Below are 26,163 nucleotides of genomic sequence, written 5' to 3'. Positions count from 1 at the left end.
GCAAAGGAGCTCCGACAGGGAACCACCCTGAACTCGTCCAGCAGGCTGTCCAGATTGACATTGAAGGAGGGGATTTCCAAACTGAAGAAATCTGCTAGAGGATCATGAGAGCGATGGCCAAGATGGTGAAGCAACAAAGACACATTAAAACAGAGAGAAGATGGAAATGGTGATGAAGAAGATGTTGGAGAAGACAAAAGGAGAAAGCAAAAAGTAGGTTCAGTTTTCAGGGCGATGTTAGAGGCAAAGAAGCGAAGAGCGTTGTATCTGTTGCGACAGAGAAGCATATAAGGGCATTTTCTGGGATTCTGCACCATTGGGCCATTGGATCTGATTCTTTTCATGTTAAATGCGTAGTGGTCTCTAGATATTGTGTTGCAGGCTCTACAATATTTCAAGCTGAAATTCAGTGGAGTTCATCAAAAAATGAAATTTCTACTCATCCTCTTGTCATTCCAAAGCTGCATGACCTTCTTCTTTATCTGAGAGCACAAAAGAAGATATTCTGACGAATGTAGGTAACCAAACAACATTGGCCCCCATTGACTATCATTATAAGGAGACATTTCTCAAAATATCTTCTTTGCGAAAGAGCCATATACAGGTTTGAACCACATGATGATGTAGAAATGTATTTTTGAGTGAACTATTCCTTTAATATCAAGCACTATCTATGTTGTTCTGTACACAGAATTTGGAGGCAGTAAATAAATCAACCATTTTGTTTTGAGAAAGAAGAGAATAAAACTTACAAAATAACACTAACCATAAAAAATTTAGGGCAGTTTCTAATGTGCGTTACCCCCTAACACTGACAAAAAAACTAAAAACTTGACAACAAGACAACGAGATGGGTGCAAAGTGAATGTGATAACAGCAAAAAACGTGTCATTGGACTGTGCAGATTTGTGAACTGTATTCTGATTGAGATGACCTCCCCTTTGCAAGAGTGAAATGCACGCAGATGGAGTATTCACGACCGTGTGGGGTGGGGCAGGGGTTGGAGAGTTTCGTTAGCACCTATACCCAATCGTGGGCCTTTTGGGGTGGGGCATGAGAATATGGAACAGGATATGAGGTCGGGGCCAAAAGGCGTTGAGATGAACTTCAGAAGCGACCACGTTGGGATGCGTGATGCCGATCCGGGAGGTAAGGCCGTAAGCCATGCACAGACCAGTCTCACACCATGCACAGACTACACTGACAAAATGGAGAAGCCCATGACAGCCCTACGAGCCTTGAGAGAATGAGAGAGCTGGAGAGGGAAGTGTTACGATATGAGACAGAGCAAGGCTGCAGTAGGCCCCGGATTCAGCGACAGCACCAGCCCAGGCGGCGTGTGTGAGATGAAGCTATGGCACGGGCACAGCAGGTTCTGGCTTACCCTAATGTCCCCCTCACACTCAGCCCACACTCAGTCCCTGGCCTCACACAGCTGCAAGGTGCACAACGATGATAGGGGATAAAAGAGTCATACATCAATCAGTGCTCAGAAGAATGACTGACAGACAGGCCTCACATGAGAGAACATACATTCAGAGCCACACAGCGGCCGCTAGAATGATACAAAGACAACAGGATCTACTTTAACTGGGGCAGGTTCCCAACTTTAAAGGTGAAGCGTGTAGTTTGGGCATGTTAACATTGACATCTCACATTATCACAGTGCCAGATTAAGCTATTGTCTTTCCTCGTGGATTTAATATTCATCTCTTCAAGACGTGCGAAAATAAAATGAACCAAATGAACCAAAGCTTTATTATAGCATAAATATAGTAACCATGTTTTTGGAGGTTTTATCACCATTTCTGGTAAAAGGGACAGTTCACCCAAAAATGAAAATTGTGTCTCAAATTGACTCACCTTCAAGTTGTTTAACTTGTTTAAATGTCTTTTTTGGTTGAACACAAAAATGTTTGGAAGATGTTAGCAACTGAGATTTCCAAGACATCATCGACTACCATAGTAGAAAGAATTATTGTTTTTTTTTGTTCTGTTAAAACAAAATTAGAAGAATTTGGGGGCAGTTCTGGGGCACTTTTTACAACCTCACTTTAAACTCTGGATATTGAGGTGATAGACTATAGTAAAATTGTGGTTGCTATGGATTAACTACAAAAAAATGTTACAATAAAACGATGGTTACATTTTGGAATTGTGGTTAACCCTCTGTTACTGTTTGGTCACTTCTGAAATATTTTCAGAAAAATTTGTTTCGAATTTGTATTTATCTTTTTCCTTTTGGAATGGTGCACAAATTGGGGACGTTTGTAGCAGTGGCTATGTGAACCAAAAATATTTTTTATTTGAAAAGGCCTGAAACAATGGTCGAACTTGTGGTCCTTAGTAAAAAATTACCACCATAGGAACTGAATGGAAAATAGGGAAAAAGTGTTATGTCTGTTTTTTATTTGATCAGAATGGTATAAACTTGTGACATTTTTAAGAAATGATTTTTTATAATGGATGTCATTCGAAAAGGCAAAGTTTTCCTAAAAGGGGGCATTTTTAATCCTGACTGCTAAAGAAGATTAATTAAATGGAAAATTCATATATATATATTTTTTTTAAATATTATAAAAATATATAAATTTAAATAAGTATTAAATTATTAATAATATTTACTTCATTATTACACATTAAAATATGTTACATTGCTTGATGTTCTGTCACTTTTGTTCGGTAGGAGTAGCCTATATGACCCCTCAACAAGGAGCACCAGAGGGATACACATTTTAGTAATATTATTCAACCATAACCAATTCTAACAAATATTGAACTGATTAAATCCGGACTTGAGTAATTGTTCTCCCGAAAATGAAAATTCATACTTTATTCACCCTCTAGTCATTTCGAACCTGTATTACTTTCTTTCTTCTGCAGAACACAAAAGAAAATATTTTAAAGAAAGTTGATAATCGAACCGCATTGGTACCCATTCATTTCTATTGTATGGACACAAAACGTCAATGGGTGCCGGTCACCAACATTCTTCAAAATGTCTTCTTTTTTCTGTCTTCAGAAGAAAGAAAGTCATACAGGTTTGAAATGACAAAAGGGTGAGTGAATGATGACAGAACTTTCAGGTTTAGGTGAACTCTAACTTGCCACTCGCTGTGATGCTACAGAAATAGAAATCAAAAGCCCAACGAAACGTTTTTTTTGTTATTAACACAGTCCTTCTTTTTGATGTTCTGTTTGATGGCACTGAAACTACACCGTTCACCTTTAAATGAACAGTACAGTATGCCTCTAGGCTTCCCTTTGTTTCCTTTTTTTGTACACACGTGTTGAATATATTCTTAGGGATGAAACGCTTACCATAAATATACTCAAGACAATTACATCTAAGGATTCCCCATAATCAAAGATAAAAATGTGAAAGAAAATTTCACATGGGACCCAGTTCCTTAAAGTCCATCGTCTGAGTAGGACGGAGAGACAGACAGTTTGAGAGAGGGACGCTGGACCTCCATTCGTGAGGCGTGTTTACCTGTGGACATGCTCTCCCCGGGGGACAATCCATCAAGTAGACCCTGCTCCAAGGGTTGGGGGACTGTAGGGGGGACGGTGGGTGGCTGGGGAGGGGGCAGGCTGGGTCTTTGCCTTGGCTTTGGGGTGGGCCTGGACTTTGTGAGTGTACCGGTCAGAGAGGGCGGAGAAGATAATGTATGGGGTCCCCCTAATGTGGTCTGGCCTGGGGAAGAGGCGGGCGCATGTCCAGGAGGACAGCCCAGACTGTAAGGGGAGGGAGTATTTGGGGGAGTGGGGGACAGGCTAACCGGAGACGGCTGACCTGTGGATTGGTCTGACATCCCCCCTGACTGGACGTATGGAACCTTGGGTGGCACAGGGGCGAGTTTCTTAGAGGCTGCAGAGAGAAAGAGAGGAAAAATGGCATGGCTGTGTTTTAAAATAATTGTACAATTTCATAATAAGTACAATTCAGATCTGGAGGGGAAAACCAGGTTGTAATATCATTGTGCTCATTTAACAGCTATAGGTACAGCTATAGAACAACACGACAATAAATGAATAATGATGTCCAGAAGTCTGAGACCTGAACTGAATTGAACTCTTCTGGATTTATTTTATTTTAAATTGAAACCCTACAGGTCCAAATCAGATTATTGTTGCTTTCACAGGATAACACAAGGTCTTTGAAATTTTGAATCAAATATATGATCATGCTGAGATAACAGCTTTGTTAATGGTAATCTGTTTCATGACCACCAGTAAACAGGTTACTAGAGGTGTAATGATATTGTGGCACAATATACAGGAATACAAAAATTATTTTGTAATTTATGAAATATGCCACATTTTGGATATGACATCTATTTATTTAAATTAGTTGATCTGACAGCACGTGACCTACGTCAGCATGTTTAAACACTTTTACTTTTTTTAAAATACTATTACAAGCAGTCCAAATATGTGGTATCACTTTACAGTAATGTTGAATTTGTTAACATTAGTACTGTAAAGGCATTAACTAACATGAAATAACAATGAGAAATTTAGTTTTCATCATTTATTGTGTAAATGTTAGTTCTTTTGATTTTCAGAATATATAAATGATGAAATTAACATAAACTATGATGAATAAATGCTGAAAAACTATGTTCATGTTAGCTTATATAACCTTTTTGCAAAATGTTACAAAAAGGTTTTTGAAAATTGGATAATGTTTTTGGAAATCAATCTGTTATTTATTTTTTTAGTTTCTAAAATAAATTAAATTAAAATTAGTCTTTTGTATCATTTATTGAACCCAAAATAAATGTACTGTTACACTGTTACGGATTACTGTACAGATGGATGTTAAATTCAAATAAAAACAGGTCCCAAAAAAGAATTGTTTCTTTGCATCTCTGTATATCTAATGATCAAGTTGATTAAACAGAAACCCCATGTGAGACGAACCTTTGTGTAATGTGTGGGGGCTCTGCTCGGCTGAGTGGGGTGACTGGCTATTGCTTTGCTGACCGCAGACAGGGGGCACTGTTGCTCCTGACGCCTGCATAGACTTGTGACCAATCACGGGAGAGAGCTCCTTGCTCTTCAGAGTGCTGATGAGAGAAAGACAAGCATCACTGACCCCATCAATCTCCACCCACTGTCTCATTAATGACTAACAATGTGCAGGGACCCCTCATGCTCCCCCGTTCCTACTACTGAGAAGAAATACTGCTGTTTGAGTCATAAACATGCTGCTGCTTTAACTGAACATATGAAACACAATATTTAACATGTTATACACTTAGCTGATCATTTTGTAAATGTCACAATCCGATTCTTCATCAATATTTTTTCTCAATAAAATATCTAGACAGTCTTAAAAAGACGCATTTAATTGAAATTTAAAATATGGTAAAAATGTATGCTCAAATTTTTGTCAGTGAGTAAAGAAACACAACTCAAAAACACAAAAAATATATATTCTCTAAATCTCGTAATACTGGGATTTTTAATTAAATCAATCTTTAAAACTTCAAGAATTATTTTAAATACATAATTTGTCAATCTGTGTTTTCACAGAATCATATCACAAATATTTTTTGCCGTATTGCTAAAATAACATTGGGGAAATCTTAAACATCCACAGAGGCCATCATCATTAAAACTCCATTTGCTCTGGTGTGGGTGCGACAATCAACGACATGTGAAGGTGGATTTACAGCAAGTGTCATTCTCATCCACGTCAGGGATTGGGGGTCCTTGCCTACCAAGCATGTATCGTTGATATAACAGAGCGTGTGGAGCTTGTTTTTCACTCTGACAGCTCTATTCAGACACCTCTCTGCTATACTCTGGGGATGATAAATGTGTTTCTCTGAGCACACATGGACATACTGTATGAGTCTTCTACATCTATTTCTGTGCAGACAGAGAATGATCCGCTGTATCTCTGTGGCTATGTTTGGAATGAATCCACCACATCTATGACTCAATAATATCTGCTGCATTGAGTCTTTTGAATGAAGGCTCATATGGTCAGATGGGGTAAGGGAAACCACACAGTCTTGACCTGAGACACAGTTGACACTGTCCCAACTGATGCAGGGCACTCCTAATAAAGATCTTGTGTGATCTGTATTACATTGATGGTTTCTGCATGTGCGCAGCAAGCGGATGGGAATTCATTTTTCATTCCAGTGACATTTCTGCAACCCTTCCAACAAAGAGGAGATCCAAAAGCAGAGCACTCATATACACAATTCCCAACTCAATTAAATGTTTGGCCCACATTACTACGCTGTGAGGAACCTGTCCTGAAATTCGAATTTGATAAGTAAACGTCTTTTGAGCCTCATGGAAATTAAAATACTTTACGTTTGCATGTGGTCTCAGAGTTAAAAAAAAAATCAATAATTGTTGAATAGTTTTAATTTAATTGAATATAATAATATACTTTAAAATAAAATATGAATATCAATTTGTATGAATATTAATTAAATATAAAATGAATTGTTTTATTGTAACCAAACACGGATAGAAAGTTAACACTGGGCCATGCGGGTGCGTCTGATGAAACCCTCTATAGCTCTAAATAGTTTAGATTTCTAAGCATGTTTCAAAGCTTTAGAAGTGTGAGTATACACACTTCCTTAAAGACAGATTTATCGTACGTGCGGGCGCTTGACCCCCACTTAAATTCCTGTTCGTGTCTAATAATAGAACTATATTTATGTGATCAAATTTATGTTCATATTTATTTGTATTATTATACTGCATAATAATTTTATTAAATAAACGATTTGTTGAATTTTGTTGTATGTTCATTTTATTAAATAAACAATTTGTTGAATGGGTCCTTAAATTTACATCTAGCAGTTGAGCTTGGTATCGCAGTCTAAATGCAAATATTGGAGAGCCGAGTCTAGCCAAGTAACTTTTCTTCTCGGTTACTTTTGATTGTTGTCAGAAATAATCTACAGGCACTCTATTATTTGTGAATGTGTACCGGAAGTTCAGTCGGGGTCACAAAAGTGCGCATGCACAGTAACGTTTGTTTGTTTTTAAGGTAAAACCCTCTATAACAAAAAATACTTTTTTCAGACAATAAGTAATTAAACAGAACCTAGGCTGTCGCAATGAAGCGCATCCAGATGTAAAGTATGTGTTTACATTATTTATGTCTGTGTACTGTGCATATTAATTTTGTATTAAACCTAAATCTATTCTTGGTGTCATTATGACCCCAATCAAGTTTTCCTTAGTTAAAAAAATCTTAGTTGAATAAGATTTTGTGACTTTTCTACATTTCCTATCTACATTCACCAAAAAACGTCTCTATAGACGTAATGATTTGTATACTGTACAAACTGTATATTCTATCACCTAACCCTTCACCTAAACCTTACCATCACAGAAAACCAGTAAAATGAATGGCTCTCTTTGGTCCTCCGCTGGTCAAAGCAATTTCTTTTATTATTGTATTCTTTTACTAGTGTATCTCTAACCAGCAGATGGCAGAATTCTACACCTACGACCAAGATCAATATTCAGAAATAACTTCAATTGACTTAAATAATATAATCACTTAAATAATAATAAAAAAAAAGATATCACATTCAAGCTACTGGTATAGTTGAGGAATTGTGTTGTTAATAGGTGGAAAAGTACTTAATTTCTCCCAAAACACAGCATTATTGTATAGATGACTTATAAGATATCTTACTTTCTTAATTAAAAATTACTTCATCAATATTTGGGTTCATATTGATTCCAAGTACCAGTAGTGTAAACAGGAAATGAGGACCATATGAGGGTCAATAAACACATACATGTATTTATATTAAGAAAATATTTACGTGTAGTTATTTATATTTACCAATAATTGAAATATATGCTGTATAAATGTTTATTTTTCTTAAATATATATATGCATGTGTTTATAAATGCCAAAATTAATACACACAGACATGTATTATGTAATACAAACTTTTATTCCGGATGCAATTAATTACAATTAATCGTTTGACAGCCCTAACAGAAACATAATGCTACTTTGGAATGGTTTTGGTACCGACAAATCAAGAACTATTGAAATCGGAACGTAATCTAAATGTCACTGCGCTTTACATTCATAAAAAATTCAGGTCTTTTATTTATTTGTGTGTGTTTATATTGTCTTGCCCTACCCAATATGGCAGCACTGTTCACATACAATTCAGCGGCTAAAACAGGTTTATGTATATCTACAGTTGAAAGAAAAAGTATGTGAACCCTTTGGGCTTACTTGGATTTCTTCATAAAATGTGTTCTGATCTTCATCTAAGTCACAACTATAGAGAAACACAGTCTGCTTAAACTAATACCGCACAAACATTATACGTTTTCATGTTTTTATTGAACACAACATGTAAACATTCATAGTGCAGGGTGGAAAAAGTATGTGAACCTTTGGGTTTAATAACTGGTTGACCCTCCTTTGGCAGTAATAACCTCAACCAAACGTTTCCTATAGTTGCAGATCAGACCTGCACAACGGTCAGGAGAAATTTTGGACCATTCCTCTTTACAAAAGTGTTTCAGTTCAGCAATATTCTTGGGATGTCTGGTGTGAATCGCTCTCTTGAGGTCATGCCACAGCATCTCAATCGGGTTGAGGTCAGGACTCTGACTGGGCCACTCCAGAAGGCGTATTTTCTTCTGTTGAAGCCATTCTGTTGTTGATTTACTTCTATGCTTTGGGTCGTTGTCCTGTTGGATCGTCCATCCTCTGTTAGGCTTCAGTTGGCGGACAGATGGTCTTAAGATTTCCTGCAAAATGTCTTGATAAACTTTGGAATTCATTTTTCCATCGATGACAGTAATCCGTACAGGGCCTGAGGCAGCAAAGCAGCCCCAAACCATGATGCCCCCTCCACCATATTTCACAGTTGGGATGAGGTTTTGATGTTGGTGTGCTGCGCCTTTTGTTCTCCACACATAGCGTTGTGTGTTCTTTCCAAACAACTTAATTTTGGTTTCATCTGTCCACAGAATGTTTTGCCAGTAGTGCTGTGGAACATCCAGGTGCTCTTTTGCAAACTTCAAACGAGCTGCAATGTTTTTTTTGGACAGCAGTGGCTTCCTCCGTGGTGTCCTCCCATGAAGTCCATTCTTGTTTAATGTTTTCCTTATTGTAGATTTGTCAACAAAAATGTTAGCATGTGCCAGAGATTTCTGTAAGTGTTTAGCTGACACTCTAGGATTCTTCTTCACCTCATTGAGCATTCTGCGCTGTGCTCTTGCAGTCATCTTTACAGGACGACAACGCCTAGGGAGTGTAGCAACAGTGCTGAACTTTCTCCATTTGTAGACAATCTGCCTTACCGTGGACACATGGACATCAAGGCTTAAGATATACTTTTGTTGAAAGGGCCCTTTCCAGCTTTATGTAACTAAACAATTCTTGATCGTAGGTCTTCTGAGAGCTCTTTTGTGTGAGGCATGGTTCACATCAGACAACGCTTCTTCAGAACAGCAAACTCAAAACTGGTGTGTGTTTTTTATTGGACAGGCCAGCTTTAATCAACACATCCAATCTCATCACATTGATAGGACCCCAGGTTGGCTGACTCCTGGCTCCAATTAGCTCTTGGAGAAGTCATTAGCCTAGGGTTTCACATACTTTTTCCACCCTGCACTATGAATGTTTACATGTTGTGTTCAATAAAAACATGAAAATGTATAATGTTTGTGCGGTATTAGTTTAAGCAGACTGTGTTTCTCTATTGTTGTGACTTAGATGAAGATCCGAACACATTTTATGAAGAAATCCAAGTAAGCCCAAAGGGTTCACATACTTTTTCTTTTAACTGTATGCTATGCTGGTGATAATGACCGATGTTAATATATATATATTTTTATATGTTTTCCAAAGCTATACTTTTGAGGAAAGTTACATTCTTTGTCTTCTTGTTTGGAACAGTTTTCATGTTGGAAACAGATCAGTATTTTTTGGACAAGAGCTCCTGTCTATGTATGTGGACATCAGGTATGACTTTGATACTCAAGCAACAGAACTGATGATGCAGCATTTGTTAGACACAACATCAACTATAAATACATTCATAAGCATCTAAGTAGCCATATGCATCCCTATTTATTTCTACCTTATGGATCCACTTTCACTAGCCAGTATCATCCTCAGTTGCTAAGCAACCTCAGGTTTTCCTTGACAATGAGAGTGTAAGAAAATCTGAGGTATGGGATTGAAAAAGCAATAATATTACAAAGAAAGTTCAAATCCAAAAGGGAGCCAGCACAGAGATCTCTGAGTTGAGCACTCGGACAGTGTGGGGCGGGGTGGCTGCAGGCAGATGGTATTTACCTAGTCAGCCAGGGGGGTCCTCTGTCGCGGGCACACGGACAGGCAGCCCACGGTGGGGGGGCGGAGGAGGGGAGGCTAGGGGGGTTTCCGAGGGACGTGTCATGGCGGGTCAGCACGAGAGGAGTTTTAATGTAGAGGGGCGAGGCATTGGCGTCAGGCGGCGCGGCATGCGGCACGTCACACAGGGGGCTGTGTTTGGGGAAGTGCAGGCAGCTAGGTTTGGGGTTGGAGTTGATATCGAGTGAGGAAGAGGAAGACGAGGAGGAAGAGGAAGGGGGTGGCTGGGGTTGGGGCTGTGGCTGAGGGGGACTGAATCCGGCCCAACGCAGGGGCTGAGGCGGGGAGCTGGGAGGCTGGGACTCAGGGCCGGGGGCCACGGGCCGAGCGCAGATAGGTGGTTTGGGGTAGAAATGATGAGGGGCGGGGTGAGAGGAAGAGGAAGGGTAAGGGGGAGGTGGCCGCTCCTCCACGTGGGACGTATAGACATGTGAGGAATCCGGCCGATTGGGCGACACGTCGTCTGAGCTGCAGATATTGAAAAGAATAAACAGCAAACACAGGAGAGAGAGCTCTGGTCAGCTGCACACGCATGAGAGCGCAACAGGAAGTGGACTTTTTATTAAGCTCCAGCTGTGGCTCTCTAATGTCACACAATCTTGAGTATAATTAACAAAAAATTCTCAGGTTCCTTTTGTCTTTGCATGTTCACCCAAGCTGATATGAGCCAGTTTAGCACGCGGCAATGAGTGGCAGGTTTAGCAAACAGCAAGCTTAGCAACGGAAAACAGGCGAAAGGAAAGGCTTCCAGTTCCATTGCGAGAAAAAGCACAGCAATGCATTAAAAACAGAAAAGAAATTACACTGAAAATGACCTTGTGTCTGCGCACTGCACCAGGTCAAGAGAAATGTCTAATAAAACCCCCAAACTCGAATCTGAACATCGCAGAGAGAATTTGATAAATACAGTAATCTAACTAGAGCTATAACTAAAACCGAGGTCTTCAAATATGATAAACCCAGAGCAGTTAAACACAGACACAAAAACCCTTTCATTGCCTGAAAGAGTCTCATAGGGAGAAGGTAAGCCAGTCAAATCATAAGCCATCACATGACCCTACTGCAATGACTGAATCATGGTATGACCTTCACATCAATAATGCATCACCTTACATATAAGCATATGGTTGTATTATTGGTGACAATTAAAGGAATGGCACACAGCATGAATTCTTTACATTCATGTGATGAGATCAACCCTCTCTTAATATTGTACAGGCCACACACACACTTGAACTCATTTAAACGCAGAAATGAATCGGAATTAGCTAGTGTGAACACAGCCATACTAACTTTTGTACTAACTAAAAAAGTATTATTGCTGTTATTTAGTGATATACAGAAGACTGTTTAGGCAAAATGATAATAAATAATAATAAAAAAATGCATGTAAAAGCAGAGGTAATGATGTCATTAATATGCAAATCGAAGCAAGAGATGAAACAGTTAATTGCTGAATAGAAAACAGACATAGTTTTATTCAAGGGCGGTTACACTAGACTTTTCGTTCCACTGACTAGCATTTCTCTGTCTTCCAAATTTCAAGTTTGGTGAACTTTGACCGGGGAATTGATGATGTGTGACCCATAGATCTAAATAACTAGATGCCTCATAGACGTGTCTGCCATCTTTGAATGGTCCACTGACCTCACTCACAGTTTGCTAGATATCCACAACACTGCGAAGCCATGTAAAATGGGAACCCCTTTAGTTGCTGTCATGTGTTAGTTTAGCTAATACAGCGTTTGAGTTTACCCGTCACGAAATACGTTTTCATAATCATATAGTGGCAAATTCAAGTCAGCTTGCTTTTGAGTGTTCACGGACCGGCTTGGCAGGATTGCCAGATCATCACAAGCCTAATGAGCCTTGTCTTAACAAAATTATCTTAAAATTGACAGATTTATAACAAAATCTTTCCACTCCTAACGAGAAACCCAATTCCAAGGGAAAACCACAGACTTGACAACGCAGACCGGCTTGCACCTTTCCAATACGGTGGATGACTTACGCATAGCGGCTCACAGAAACAGTTGCTTATGTGGCATCTAGTTATTTATATCTATGGAGTGTCCGATAGCAGCCACGCCGTCAACTTTTTAGTTACAGTACGTTCTAATAATAATAATATCACACGATATCACACAATTTTTGTACAGTACAGCTTTAAATGATGAAAAAGCACAAAACTGTAACGATAATAGGTTGAAATCCTTGATGTGTAAATAAAAAAGCATTTTAATTAAGGATTACTGAGGATAAACCCATGTACACGAGGCTCTGCCTAGAAATTTGGCTTGAAAGTCTAGTGTGACCGTGGAATAACAGTTAAAGCCGCAATCCGTAATTTTGGCTCTATATCGCCATCTCTGTCTGAAACATAAAATTGCAGGTTATTTTACATACTTATCTCAAATGAGGTCAAAGTGACATAACTGATGTAAACATATTAAAAAAAAAAAAAAAAATATGTACCTCCTCAATAACACATGTATGTTCATTTATAACCCAAAAGTTACGGATTGCATCTTTAACTTAACTTGTCCTATAGGTTCACATGAAATGTCAATATATATTGAAATGATAATGGAAAGCGGTAGAGGATGACACGAATCATGTGTCTTACCTGCCCCTGTCTCCGAGAGGAGGAGTGGGGGTTGGAGATGTAGCCAGCTCGCCGGACTGTTCTGTGATCAGGGTATCAGCGGGAGAGCCGGGCGGCTGCGCGCTTGGAGGGGTGGACGAGCTCTTGCGGGCCAGCGTAGAGGAACCTTTTGTCTTTACCCAAGACGTGTCCATCACTCTGACACCGACACTGCCCACATAAAAATTACAATTAGTCAGTCACGAATCCACAAATCAAATACCCCACCACAAACAAACAAGAACATCTTGAGAACAACAAAATAAATTACAAACGCTCTGAGCCATGATGCTGACTACAGAATTACCCATTTCTGAATTACCTTAGGTGATAAAACATGTTTCCATAGAATTGTCGCTTTATGCTACTGTGTTTTAAATGAAGTCAAAATGACTTATGCATAACCTCTTATACCATTATTTTGTATTATTATAGTTACTATTCGGTTGTTAAGTGGTGACGTAAGGAATACTGTTTTCGGGTCCAATCATCTATTCATTTCCAGCGGGGCTACAGCTTGAACAGCTGTCCAGTATTATGTCAATACTGTCATTTTGAATACAAGTGAAAGTCAACCTGCTTCACCCATAGAAGCACCATGTCTTATTGTTTCAGAATATAATAACTAGCTGCTAATCCCATACATGATTGGAGAATTGTTAAGCATTACGTATGTTAATTATTAACATTAATGAGAGATATAAAATAAGTCACTAAAACAAAGAATTTATTTCAAAAAAGGATGAGAACAGTACCTTTGAATTTTCCTGATGCTGCTTTAATGAGGGTAAAAGTTGAGAGTAAACACAGTGAGCACATGTAACATTAGTGCGTGTTAAGTAATGAAATGAGGGGGAAAGCAGCTGAATGAGAACTCTACTCTGCTGTGGTGGGCACATGTTTGGGGAATCAGGGCGGTCCGGAGGTGAGAACGTGTCAGCTAAATGAGCAGCTGGCACTCTTTCCTACTGTGACACTAATAAGCCTCATTAACTCTTATTTTGTTTACCCAGAGTGCTTTGGACAGAAACAACGAGACGCCCAGCCTCTCCTTTAACACAATGCTTAACCCTAAAATCAACTGATACTTCTTTAAAGCAACACCATGGAACATTTGCTCATGGGTTCCCCCATGTGGTTGATAAGCGCAATTGTCTGTTACCAGTGTCGTAAATACTGTATTCCCCTTGGACAGAGCAATACACGTGAGTTTTATGACTAAACTGATGGTTGAGAAACGATGGTACGAATGCAGAAACGTTGTTTGGGAACTCTTCCGCAGGCAGGGGATGGGCGAAAAACTACAAAGCGTTGCTTTAAATGATACTTCATGTGGAAACAATACCTCTCTGCTTACGAAATGTGTGTGTGGGGAGGGAATATATTATAACTCAAAAATTTCTTATTATCAAAATGAACTAGTAAAGTCAATTAGAAATAGTCACCATTGGCTGTTCTATACTAATCTTAACGTATGTAACCGTGAAATCTTGGTAAAGAACAACACTTGCATAATCAAAACAATCACGGCACGTTTGCCAAAGCAGTTATGCAAGGGAGCAATATTTCTGTAAGGGTGTCTGGATTAAGATACTGACTAACAGAAGTTCCAGCCTCTTCCGCCGTATGCGGTATTTTTCCACCTGCTGGAGTATTGCAGGTGCCATGAGTCATAGCTTGGCACATCTGCCACGTGTGTCTGTCGATAGCGGCAGAAATCCAGCCCCCTCAGTTAACGAGAGCTGCGGCCCTCCTTCAACACTCCTTCCACGTTACCATAGAGACCGTGGCAGCCCATCAGCCTGAGACTAGCTCTATTTAAATGAGAGCAGGTAGTGGGAGTCGGCTGAAATGTTCCCGGAGCTGAACTCTCATAGAGGACTAATGATAGCAGAAGGTCATTGGATAAGGATATGATTGACAAACCAACGTCTAAGTTAATTACTTGCTGAAGACATTAAGTCTCTGCCACTGTCTCATCCGACACCTCTAATTTGTTTAAGCAGTGCCGTTGAAACTTGCCGATAATGGTCTGCTAGTACAATGATAAGAGTGAAACTTGATTTGAAGGAACAGTTCGTCCAAAATAAAAGAAATTATCACCTTTCTATATGTATGAAAAGATAATTTCAGACAATGCAAAATCACTGTAGAAATAATTTTGAAATGAAATGGATTGAATAGTGAAAGTGACCGGGTCTATAGCTCAGAAATTAGGTAATATTATTGACTGTTAACTCTCTGAAATTAACTACGATATTGTAAATTATGTACATGTAGCATTTGGACTACTTTTTTACGGTTTTACGGAGTGCTTTTTTGATATTTTGAGACCTGACAGTCATAGTCCCTATTCACTTTCATTATATGGCAAAAGCAACAAGGAATTCTTATATAAAATGGCCTTTTTGAGCTTTTCGAAGTGGAGAAGGTGACATTTCAAACAGGATGAGTAAGTAAGGACTTATGGTGAACTCTTTATTTAAGAAGTAAGGATGGCATGGGATGAGAATGGAGGAGTGTTGTAGAGGAGAAGCATAGAGGAGAGGCAGAGGATGCTGACAGAAACAACCCACCCATCCTTCTTGTAGAATTCCAGCATCATGTTGTCAGTGGCAACACTGAGGGGGCGTCGGCCCTGGTCGTGCTGCTGCTTGCGATCTGATTGTTCCATGTCCGGAGAAGGCATGGAGCTGTAGTTGGAGTTGTGGTTGGTGTGGACTGGGCTACCATAGCTGCCTGTCAAGTTGAACTCGATGTCTAAGAATAGCAATGAAAAATTAGTCCAAATCACAAGGGAGTGCACAAAGAAATGTGTGTTGGAATATGATTTCACGACGCGAACCTCCAGGGAAGAACCAGTCAGCGTGTTGGATGATCGGCTCAATGATGCCGACGATTTGCAGGGACATGGTGGTCATCATTTCTGTCATGTTCCTGTGGAGATCAATGACCCATTTGACCTAAACACTTCCTATACTGAAGTGAAAAGCCATTAAATGCTTGTAGGTTCATGTTCAAAACCTATCTTAGTTATATAAAATAAAAAAGCCAGCCTATTGAGAATACTTTTTTTGCATTGTGAGATTATTTATTAACACAAATGTAATGAAATATGATAACATCTTCCTTAGTGGGAATATTAACCAAAAATAATGTAATAATAGTAAAATAAAAAGTTGATGCGAAAATATTATATGTACACTTATATTCTGTCATTTAAAATAAGATAACAAAGCTTTCTTGTAACTCAGTGGTCAGAGCAACTCCAAGGTCATGGGTTCGTTCCCATGGATTGCTCTTACTCTGATTCCAATTTGTAGAATAATGCAATTTAAGATGTAGATGTTAATGTAAAACATAATGTCTTCAAAGTTTTGTATTATTTTTACTGATGTGAACTTAGGTGCTGCAAATGAAAGACGTGCACTCACCCTTCAGAATGCGTCCACAGCAGGTTTGGCCCGAGAACTATTGCTATGTTACCTGGTGTCATTTTATTGGCATCCTGATACTCTGTGAGTTTGGCTAAGAATTTGATTAAATATCTGGAAGAGAAAACAACTTCAGTTTCAATCTCAACACTGACCAAGTGTTGTAGCTCTGACATTCATTCTTCCGCTTGCTATCCTGTACTTGTGTATTATTAATATTTCAAAGAGCTTGTCACAGGTGACCGAGGCCAGTGTAGACAAACATGCATGAGCTCTATATAAAACCACATTTAACCTTAAGGCGATACATGGAATCCTTGTATGATCATACTGTATGGGTTGGTGTAAAGACTTAATCTAAATAATTAATAGACATAGACGTATAATAAATAGATATTCATAGATATAGATATGGTATACTGCTCTCTAAAAAAATTCGATTTTGTTTGAGTATAATCCGTAATTTATGATATATTATCCATTAATTTGGCTCTGATCAGACAGAGTTGTTGTTTCCCAAATCAGTTCTGGACCAACTGAAAGGCTGCATTTGTCCTTGCCAGAGACAGCGTCTGTAGAGTTGGCACGCTGAACAGGTTGGATTGAAGGATGTTTTTCAGCTCAAAACTATTCTCGGTAAGGCTGGTGAGCTGTGCTAACACCCCAGTCAGAATTTACAGCTCACTAACACTGTCTGGTTATGTGAAATAAAGAAGTTCAGTTTTTTCGCACTTTACGCTACAGAAATTTCAGATTAGCCATTGCCTTGTTGACTAACTTAATTAAACAGAGATTTAAAAAAAATACAGATACAGTAGTGAGACTGTCTTTGCACATACAGTCCGATATATTTGTACGTGTTCTTTCGTAATTGGCTCTCGTTTGTACAGTGTCTTTGAATTGTAAAAAAAGGCCTCTCAAAATTCCTGCTACGGATGCGAAGAACGCAGAAAATCAAATCCGGTCTGAATATTTTGATGACGGACGAAAATATCGGAGGCAGAGTGATAATGTGATAGACACAACGTGAGGTCATATTTATTTTTTAACGTGCGGGAAATTTGGATGCAAATTTCGGACTCAATGTGCAAAGGGCTTTATAAAGGGTCACACACCTGAAGTTGTTCAAATTGTCTGCTGGTAGTTTCTCACATGTAGACAACAGGGCTTGAAGTCTTTTATCCATATCTTGAATACTAGAGAGGGAGAGATTGTTGAAGTTAAATGGATCTAATGCATTTTTGTGTAGATAATGGCAGTTCTCCAAAACCTTTTGTGCCGCCTTACTGTCTAGACATCTACTGGAGTGACAGGGTGTGGCTGGTTAGCATGGTGTGTATGATCTAATTCTGCTCCAACAACAGAATTAGATCATTCAACAACAATATGAAAGTATCTGTGTATTATGATGTATTATTACACGACTTGTTGGAATGCTTGATTCTTATTGGCCAGTTGTGACATTTGCAGGTTTGATATTCCCAGATAACAACCTCTCAAAACTAATAACATAAGATAACCTGGATGCAGCAAATCATTTCAACAGGTATTTTGACAAATTAAATGTCATATATGTTATGAAAAGATATACTTACACTTTATTTACAAATAATTAAACCAAATTGCCTGTTCGTGACATCTGAACGTTGTTTCTTACTTTCAAACCGAAAGTAAACAGCTTTTCTTGTGGTAGGTCTGCATTCGGTTAAATTAGCTGATCAAATATTTCAAATTCACATTTCATTGTCCATTTTTGTTTAATATGGCAAGTAGCCATGTAATAGATAGTAATAACAATCATTAGTAAGGGATAATGTACAAGCAGCCGGCTGTTATCGCAAAATATGCCCCTTTACTGTGAAACAAGACAATCCTGTTCATTCCTGTACATTATCCCTTTCATATGATTGTTCCATCATAGAAGCATCAGTATGTAAGACTGTTGGGATAGACATTTGTTTCTTACTTTGAGGCCTGAATCCACTCGTCATAGAGGTCCAAGGTCATTATAGGTTCGGGAAGTTCACGCAGGTAAGACTTCAAAGCCCCTGAGGGAAGCAGAGGAGGAGGGGCAGACATTCATGAGCGAGAAAAAGAGCAAAAACATACAGTAGTGAGAGAAGAACAATAGCATGAAGGCATGTACAACAGCGGTAATGAAATAATGCTAGAACCCCTTTGCAAGATAAGAGGCCTGATAAAAGAGCTGTCGAAGGTAAAGTCAGCGTCTGCTGCCTGTCGGCTGCGGACACCTTACATGGTGGCACTGGGTCACGCCACAGGTCCACTATAATGAGACCAAATTAACCTGGGACGGAATTTAATGGAAATTGCTGTGTGGTCTGACCTTTTGTAGCTGTAATCTGCTTTAAAGGACACTGCAACATCAAGAGAAGAGAGAGAGCAGAAATGTTCACCTGCAATGGCGTGCGGATCGGCCGAGTACTCCAGCACGTCAATAACCCCGCAGTCCAGCGACGCCTTGAGCTTCTTCAGCTTGGAGGCCGAGGGGGCCACTCGAAATAAACCCTGCGAGAGACGTCAAAGTATTGAAGTTGAGTTTTTGTCATGATATTTCACTTGGAAGACTGACACTGCCTCCGTATGGAACAAAATAGCTAGATAGCATCTGTGACATCCCATCCCTGTTGAAAAAAACACATATGCTCGAAATATATGTTTTGAAGCAAGGTAGCTGGTCTACGCTGGTAATGTGGTGGACATGAGCTGGCTTAAGATGGTCCGTAGCTGGTCATGAGCTGGTTTAAGCTGGTCATGTGCTGGTCATGAGTTGGTTAACCCTGGTCATGTGCTGGTCATGAGTTGGTTAACCCTGGTCATGTGCTGGTCCCTAACTGGGGAATGTTCAAGCTCAAACCGCTAGCCACAGCTGGTCATGTGCTGGTCCTTAGCTGGTCATGTGTTGGTCCTTAGCTTGTCATGAGTTGGTTAACCAGTTGGGGGTCAGTTGTGGTCTAGTGGTTAGAGAGTTCGACTCGTAATCAGAAGGTTGCTGGTTCAATTCTCAGTGCCACCAGGGAATGACTGAAGTGCCCTTGAGCAAGGCACCTTACCCCTGTTTGCTCTGCAGTGATAGCTGCCCACTGCACCCTACTGTAAGTCGCTTTGGATAAAAACGTCTGCCAAATGAATAACTGTAAATGTAAATGTAACCCTGGTCATATGCTGGTCCATAGCTGGGCATGAACTGGTCATGTGCTGGTCCTTGGCTGGCTATGTGCTAGTCATGTGGTGGTCCTTAGTTGGTTCATATCTGGTTTGTGCTGGTCATGTGCTGGTCCTACGCTGGTCCTAAGGAGCTAGCTCCAAGCTCAGGACCTCTAGTGGTTAGAGAGTTCGACTCGTAATCAGAAGGTTGCTGGTTCAATTCTCAGTGCCACTAGGGAATGACTGAAGTGCCCTTGAGCAAGGCAGCTTACCCCTGTTTGCTCTGCAGTGATAGCTGCCCACTGCACCCTACTGTAAGTCGCTTTGGATAAAAACGTCTGCCAAATGAATAACTGTAAATGTAAATGTAACCCTGGTCATATGCTGGTCCATAGCTGGGCATGAACTGGTCATGTGCTGGTCCTTGGCTGGCTATGTGCTAGTCATGTGGTGGTCCTTAGTTGGTTCATATCTGGTTTGTGCTGGTCATGTGCTGGTCCTACGCTGGTCCTAAGGAGCTAGCTCCAAGCTCAGGACCTCTAGTGGTTAGAGAGTTCGACTCGTAATCAGAAGGTTGCTGGTTCAATTCTCAGTGCCACTAGGGAATGACTGAAGTGCCCTTGAGCAAGGCAGCTTACCCCTGTTTGCTCTGCAGTGATAGCTGCCCACTGCACCCTACTGTAAGTCGCTTTGGATAAAAGCGTCTGCCAAATGAATAACTGTAAATGTAAATGTAACCCTGGTCATATGCTGGTCCATAGCTGGGCATGAACTGGTCATGTGCTGGTCCTTGGCTGGCTATGTGCTAGTCATGTGGTGGTCCGTAGTTGGTTCATATCTGGTTTGTGCTGGTCATGTGCTGGTCCTACGCTGGTCCTAAGGAGCTAGCTCCAAGCTCAGGACCTCTAGTGGTTAGAGAGTTCGACTCGTAATCAGAAGGTTGCTGGTTCAATTCTCAGTGCCACTAGGGAATGACTGAAGTGCCCTTGAGCAAGGCAGCTTACCCCTGTTTGCTCTGCAGTGATAGCTGCCCACTGCACCCTACTGTAAGTCGCTTTGGATAAAAGCGTCTGCCAAATGAATAACTGTAAATGTAAATGTAACCCTGGTCATATGCTGGTCCATAGCTGGGCATGAACTGGTCATGTGCTGGTCCTTGGCTGGCTATGTGCTAGTCATGTGGTGGTCCTTAGTTGGTTCATATCTGGTTTGTGCTGGTCATGTGCTAGTCCTAAGCTGGTCCTAAGGAGCTAGCTCCAAGCTCAGGACCAGCTCATAACCAGCTGTGTGCATGATCAGCTAAAACCAGCTACCTTGCTTCAAAACATAGCTAACCAGCATATTCATTTTTTTCAACAGGGATTGACTATCAGAGACACTCATTTCGACATGTTCCTCGGTTTGCAAAAACGAAATACGTCAGCGGATATAAATAATGGTGTTGCGATTGTTTTTTTCCAGCAGTCTCGCACCTCTTCCTGCATGCCACACTCCAGCAGCATGGTGACGCAGGCTTCAATGGGGAAAGCGATCTCCCTGCCACTGAGGGCCAGATGTTCCTCTAAAGGTTTTCCATACGATGGCTTCTCTATCCAGGCCTCTGGAACACATTAAAAATCACATTAAAATATCCACTTTTGAAGCTGTTCAAACTAAATTCAAGAAACATGCTTACTGACAGAGTCACACATGCACATAAAAGACGGCACTTCACCACACTCAAAGTGGAAGGAGAAAGACTCACCCTGGTGAGCTTTGATTTGTGGCAGCACACCCTGCAGAATCTCCAGAGACTTCCTGTGATACTCCGCCTGAACCTCGATGAGCTACAGCAAGAGGAAAATGATGACGTTAAATAAAATAAAGGTTCCAAAAGTGTTTACAGATTCTCATTTGCATTGAAGTATCATATAATTTACTTAATGGATTGTGTGGCATTGAAGGAGCACTGTTAACATGGAGGGGTACTCGCCGTTTGAAAGTAGTTTGCATAGTCGATTTCTTTGGCCATAAAGTTGTACATGTCGGCTGAAAGCTGGTCCTGTAAAATATATCATTAAGATTCTTTTTCCGAACGGTTTCGGTTCAAATAGCTACAAGTAAGAGCACCAATAAAACAACAGAGCAAAGCAGAAAATAGAATAAGATACTGTATACCTCTAAAGGTAGAAATGGATTAAATTAATCAAATAAATCATAACATTGCATATTTACAAACTAAATAAAGATGAATCATAATTGAAGTAACAGAAGCCATTGAGTCAAAAGCGGTGAGTGATTTTCTTGACTTTTAACAGACAGCAGGAATATGCTGCTGTCGCTTTAAGAGGAATGAAAGAGATCCAGTACACTGATAATGTACGCATGCGCAATGCGTTGTTTTTCGTCTGTTTGGTCCGTTCACTAAGTTAAGACATAACCCACTATGTTTGTGAAGATACTCGACAAGAGGGGCATGTTGACCTACTTCGTGTGTGAATTTGTCTGTTTAAGCGCATCAAAAGACAACTCAATATTTGCGCCATGTCTGAGACTTGTCTTTAGCGTGCTTCGGATCTTCTCACAGCAAGCAAGCGCGTTTTCTCGTGCTTCATCCATCCATCCATTTTCTACCGCTTATCCGAACTACCTCAGGTCACGGGGAGCCTGCGCCTATTTCAGGAATCATCGGGCATCAAGGCAGGATACACCCACCCTCACTCACTCACTCACTCACTCACTCACTCACTCACACACTCACTCACTCACTCACACCCTACGGACAATTTTTCCAGAGATGCCAATCAACCTACCATGCATGTCTTTGGACCAGGGGAGGAAACCGGAGTACCCGGAGGAACAGGGAGAACATGCAAACTCCACACACACAAGTCGGAAGCGGGAATCGAACCCCCAACCCTGGAGGTGTGAGGCGAACGTGCTAACCACTAAGCCACCGTGCCCCCCCTCGTGCTTCATCTTGCACTTAATTTATTTAATTGGCAATGCTTGAATAGTTTTAGTTTATACAGCAACATGTGCTGTTCAGGTATCACTTGCACTCCGGGTGATGAAAGCATAAATGACCGGTCATATTCCACCATACATCAATCCTTTGTCTGCGTTATTTGATTTGTTGAAGGTAGCATTAGGCCTATTAAACGTGTATCCATCGACAAACATACATTGACTGAACTTTGTCAGTGTGTTTTACGCATTATCATTTCTAACAAACCATATTATAAATTCGTCGTCAGATTTAAGATGAGCCGCAAACCAAGCCCGTTGGACCGCGTGCCGAACCGTTGGGGGAGAACCGTGCGTTTCATGTTTACCGTTACATCCTTTGTAGGTACTTCATTTAAATCAGTACGTACTGTCATAGTATGCGATTATGGACGCAGCGATAGTTAATTACTTCAGCTCTGCTATTTGGACTAAAACTAATTTGGGGTTAGCAAATACTAGCAAAACTGCTAACATCAGCACATATTAATGTTTATAAAAGTGCGAGAAGCTGCGTCTGAATTCCCTTACTCGTTTACACATTCACTATTCCCTATATAACGAATTTAAATAAGTGAAGGACTTCGAACAAGTATGTAGACTGCGTCGGACAGTAGCAGACATTCGTCATAACGCTTACATCTGTGTAGCTTTATGGATTGTAAAATGGTCAAGTTCATTTTTGTCATATTTGACCCTTTTATTGTATTAGTTTACAATAAAGAGAACAAAATGACTGTTTAGTAACTATTATGATTATTACGTTTAATACAATTACAAAAATAAAACACTTCTGTATGTAACATTAATTTAATTAACTTATTCTTAAAAGGTAAAAAATAACTGTGACCAGGAACAAATAGAAGTTTATAAAACGGTTAGTTCTGTTCCTTGAATCTGATTGGCTGTTATAAAATACACCAATATATAACGGCCACAGAACCTAAATATATTTTAACTTTATTTTATGAAACCTTGTTAAGCATATGGAGTAACCATTTTATAAAAGCAATAAGTCCCGCGAAGCAGTGGGTTACAGTGCATTTTATAACAGCTAAGGGCTTTGGGGCACGACGCGAAGCGAAGTTGCTTTAGTATAAACTAGCATTCTTGGCATTAATGGTTACTCTCCTCCAGCTGATTCTTATCAGGAGGTTGATTTGCGTTGTATCATGCGAGATAGTGAGTGAGTAGATACATTGGATGTACAAACCAAATCAGAGAGCATTGTGGGTAAAAACTAGTGAACAAATGTAGTGAGCACTTTGGGCAACAACCTTGCATTTAAATGTGCTACAGTATGTGATAAAAAAAGTAAAGGTTGAAGATGTAGGGAAGGAATCTGGACAATGCTACAAAACGGTGGACACTCAATATAATGCACTATATAGGAGATAGCATTCAGACACAGTTTGTGAGATCTCTACCCTGCAGATCTCCATCCGATTGGCTGTCTCCTCCATCTCCTCCCTCAGAGAATCACCTTTGGCTCCGCCTTGCTGTGCATTACTGGGGTGACCCGAAGATTTGGATGACTGTTGCCACCTACAGACCAGGAGAACAAAGCAACACGGTTAGCACATGTGTGAAACACAGAACAGTCATACCTCCAGGGGGATATCTGGTACCGTGTCCTTGCAGAATCCATGTCCAGGACAAGCTTGGCTAAATGTTTTCTCTGTTTCTGAATGTTCGGAATTTCCACCTGAAAGAGAATGCACAGGGAATCATTAAGCCATGTTTTGCAAATGTTCAAGACCAGAATTTTAATGAGAAACCTGTAAATGAGAACGATAATGGTCACATTGTAAGAATATTTTAACATTGCAAGTTCATGATATAGGCCTAGTGGAGGCAAGACAGGACTGAGAAAACATGCTCACCTCTGCCAGCACATACAGAGGCTCCACAACATCTCTTTCAATCTGAATCTCAAAAATAAGCAGCTCTTGGGCCAACTTCTCCTCCGAATCCCCACAGAGTTGAAGCATTTTGCTGAGACAGAAGACACAAGACAGAAATACATCTGTCATTCTCAGGTAATGCTCAATACAATTCCTACTCCAGTGTTTCATTCCAATTCATTTTTTCATTTAATTTCATTTTGTAGAGTAAGCGGTATACATTTTTATTCATTATGGTATTCACAATTACAAGAAAAAGGTTATTTTTGGTCATGTAAATGAGCAAACAGTGCACAGCTCATTTTCTTTCAAACATAATCAATATGTATTTTTTCTCTTTCATTCTCCATTACAGTGCATGCTTCTCTACATTCGGAACGTAAAATAAGTCTCTATAAAAAGTATGTGTACTACAGTAAACCGTACTGTGCTGCATGCTAAAGTACTGTATATACCTCACTGGTGATGGAAAGTGGTAAAACTGTATGCCCACAATAGAAAGTGCTATTATGTCATAAAATTGTGTTTGTAAAGCCTTTGCATGAAGTCAAGTACATTACTGAATGATTGTGTCTTAAAAGCTGCAGGTCTAGCTTTTCAATGCATTTTCTAGAACTTAAAGTGTAAAATAAGTAAAACTGTTGAGCATGTACATCTATGCTTAAGCATGAACACATGCACGATTGTGCACAATTGCTGGAAATGATGCATCATACCACCATCAAGACACCTGATCAGATTCAGTGTACAGCATGCTAGAGAGTAGAATATGAATTGGACTGCAGCCCAGGAGAGAAGTGAAGGTGATTAGACATCACAGGACAACAGCAAACATTTACAGTGCGTGATCTCTCACCCGAGAAGAGAGTCGTCCCCTAACACAGCCGCTCCTTCAACCATACATTGAGCAAGTGTTGTCAGCGGCAGTTTCTTCTGTAGGGACATATTGAATAGAAAGAGTCACGAGTGTGCACAGCTGAAAACTGTATTGTGAGTTGAGAGTTGACTTACTGCGGGTGATTTAACTGATCTCTTGTCTACATCAGTGCCCTGCTGTCCCTGCAGACAGGCGGTTAGTTTCTTGTGTGTGCTGTGAGAGACCTGCTTTACCAGATCCAAACGCTTCTCCACCTGAATATAAAATAAACCGTTCTGAAGAGACAAGTTCTGCATACACACACACATTATAAAAATTCTCACTGGATGCAATGATAATGAGACTGAGGAGACCACATGCAAAAGTGTACAAATTTGTCAAATCCATAATGTCATTTCCTTATTGTAAATGTTACAGAGACATGTTCCTTGTCTCATAAAATAAAATATTGACCTAAATATTATTGGAAAACCTTAACTCAAAAGTTAAAATGTTGCCTCAAAAGTTAAAGTTATAATAGTAAACAAAAACTAAAATTAAAAGGAATTAATCTTATATAGTAACATTCAAAATAAACCAATAAATTATATATATACCAAGAGAGTTAAAACTAAAATTAACACAAACATCTAAAAATAAAAGGTAATTTAAATATTAATAAAAATATAAAATCTGCTCACCTGTAGCAGATCTTCACTCAGGACCTCTGTTTTTTCTGCCCTGTAATGATGGAGAAAACAGTGATTATGATGCTGGACCAGCAGGAGACT

At 39.9% G+C, this 26,163-nt stretch overlaps 1 protein-coding gene across 1 annotated transcript in view; it reads right to left on the bottom strand.

Annotated features, from left to right (window-relative positions):
- The window catches only part of arhgap44a (Rho GTPase activating protein 44a), a 53,273-nt gene that overhangs the window by 4,662 nt on the left and 22,448 nt on the right, over positions 1 to 26,163 (bottom strand). The window contains 21 exon segments of the mRNA XM_056752724.1: positions 2 to 94; positions 3,494 to 3,871; positions 4,927 to 5,072; positions 10,325 to 10,849; positions 13,008 to 13,196; positions 13,781 to 13,801; positions 15,602 to 15,785; positions 15,871 to 15,962; positions 16,460 to 16,573; positions 17,575 to 17,655; positions 18,426 to 18,507; positions 18,877 to 18,988; positions 21,100 to 21,227; positions 21,372 to 21,453; positions 21,600 to 21,668; positions 24,040 to 24,157; positions 24,241 to 24,317; positions 24,496 to 24,607; positions 25,373 to 25,449; positions 25,528 to 25,647; positions 26,074 to 26,113. Of these exon segments, the coding sequence (XP_056608702.1) occupies positions 2 to 94; positions 3,494 to 3,871; positions 4,927 to 5,072; positions 10,325 to 10,849; positions 13,008 to 13,196; positions 13,781 to 13,801; positions 15,602 to 15,785; positions 15,871 to 15,962; positions 16,460 to 16,573; positions 17,575 to 17,655; positions 18,426 to 18,507; positions 18,877 to 18,988; positions 21,100 to 21,227; positions 21,372 to 21,453; positions 21,600 to 21,668; positions 24,040 to 24,157; positions 24,241 to 24,317; positions 24,496 to 24,607; positions 25,373 to 25,449; positions 25,528 to 25,647; positions 26,074 to 26,113 (2,840 nt within the window).

Source organism: Triplophysa dalaica, chromosome 7, assembly GCF_015846415.1.
Source record: "Triplophysa dalaica isolate WHDGS20190420 chromosome 7, ASM1584641v1, whole genome shotgun sequence".
Classification (NCBI taxonomy): domain Eukaryota; kingdom Metazoa; phylum Chordata; class Actinopteri; order Cypriniformes; family Nemacheilidae; genus Triplophysa; species Triplophysa dalaica.
This window is presented reverse-complemented; position numbering and strand designations above follow the sequence as displayed.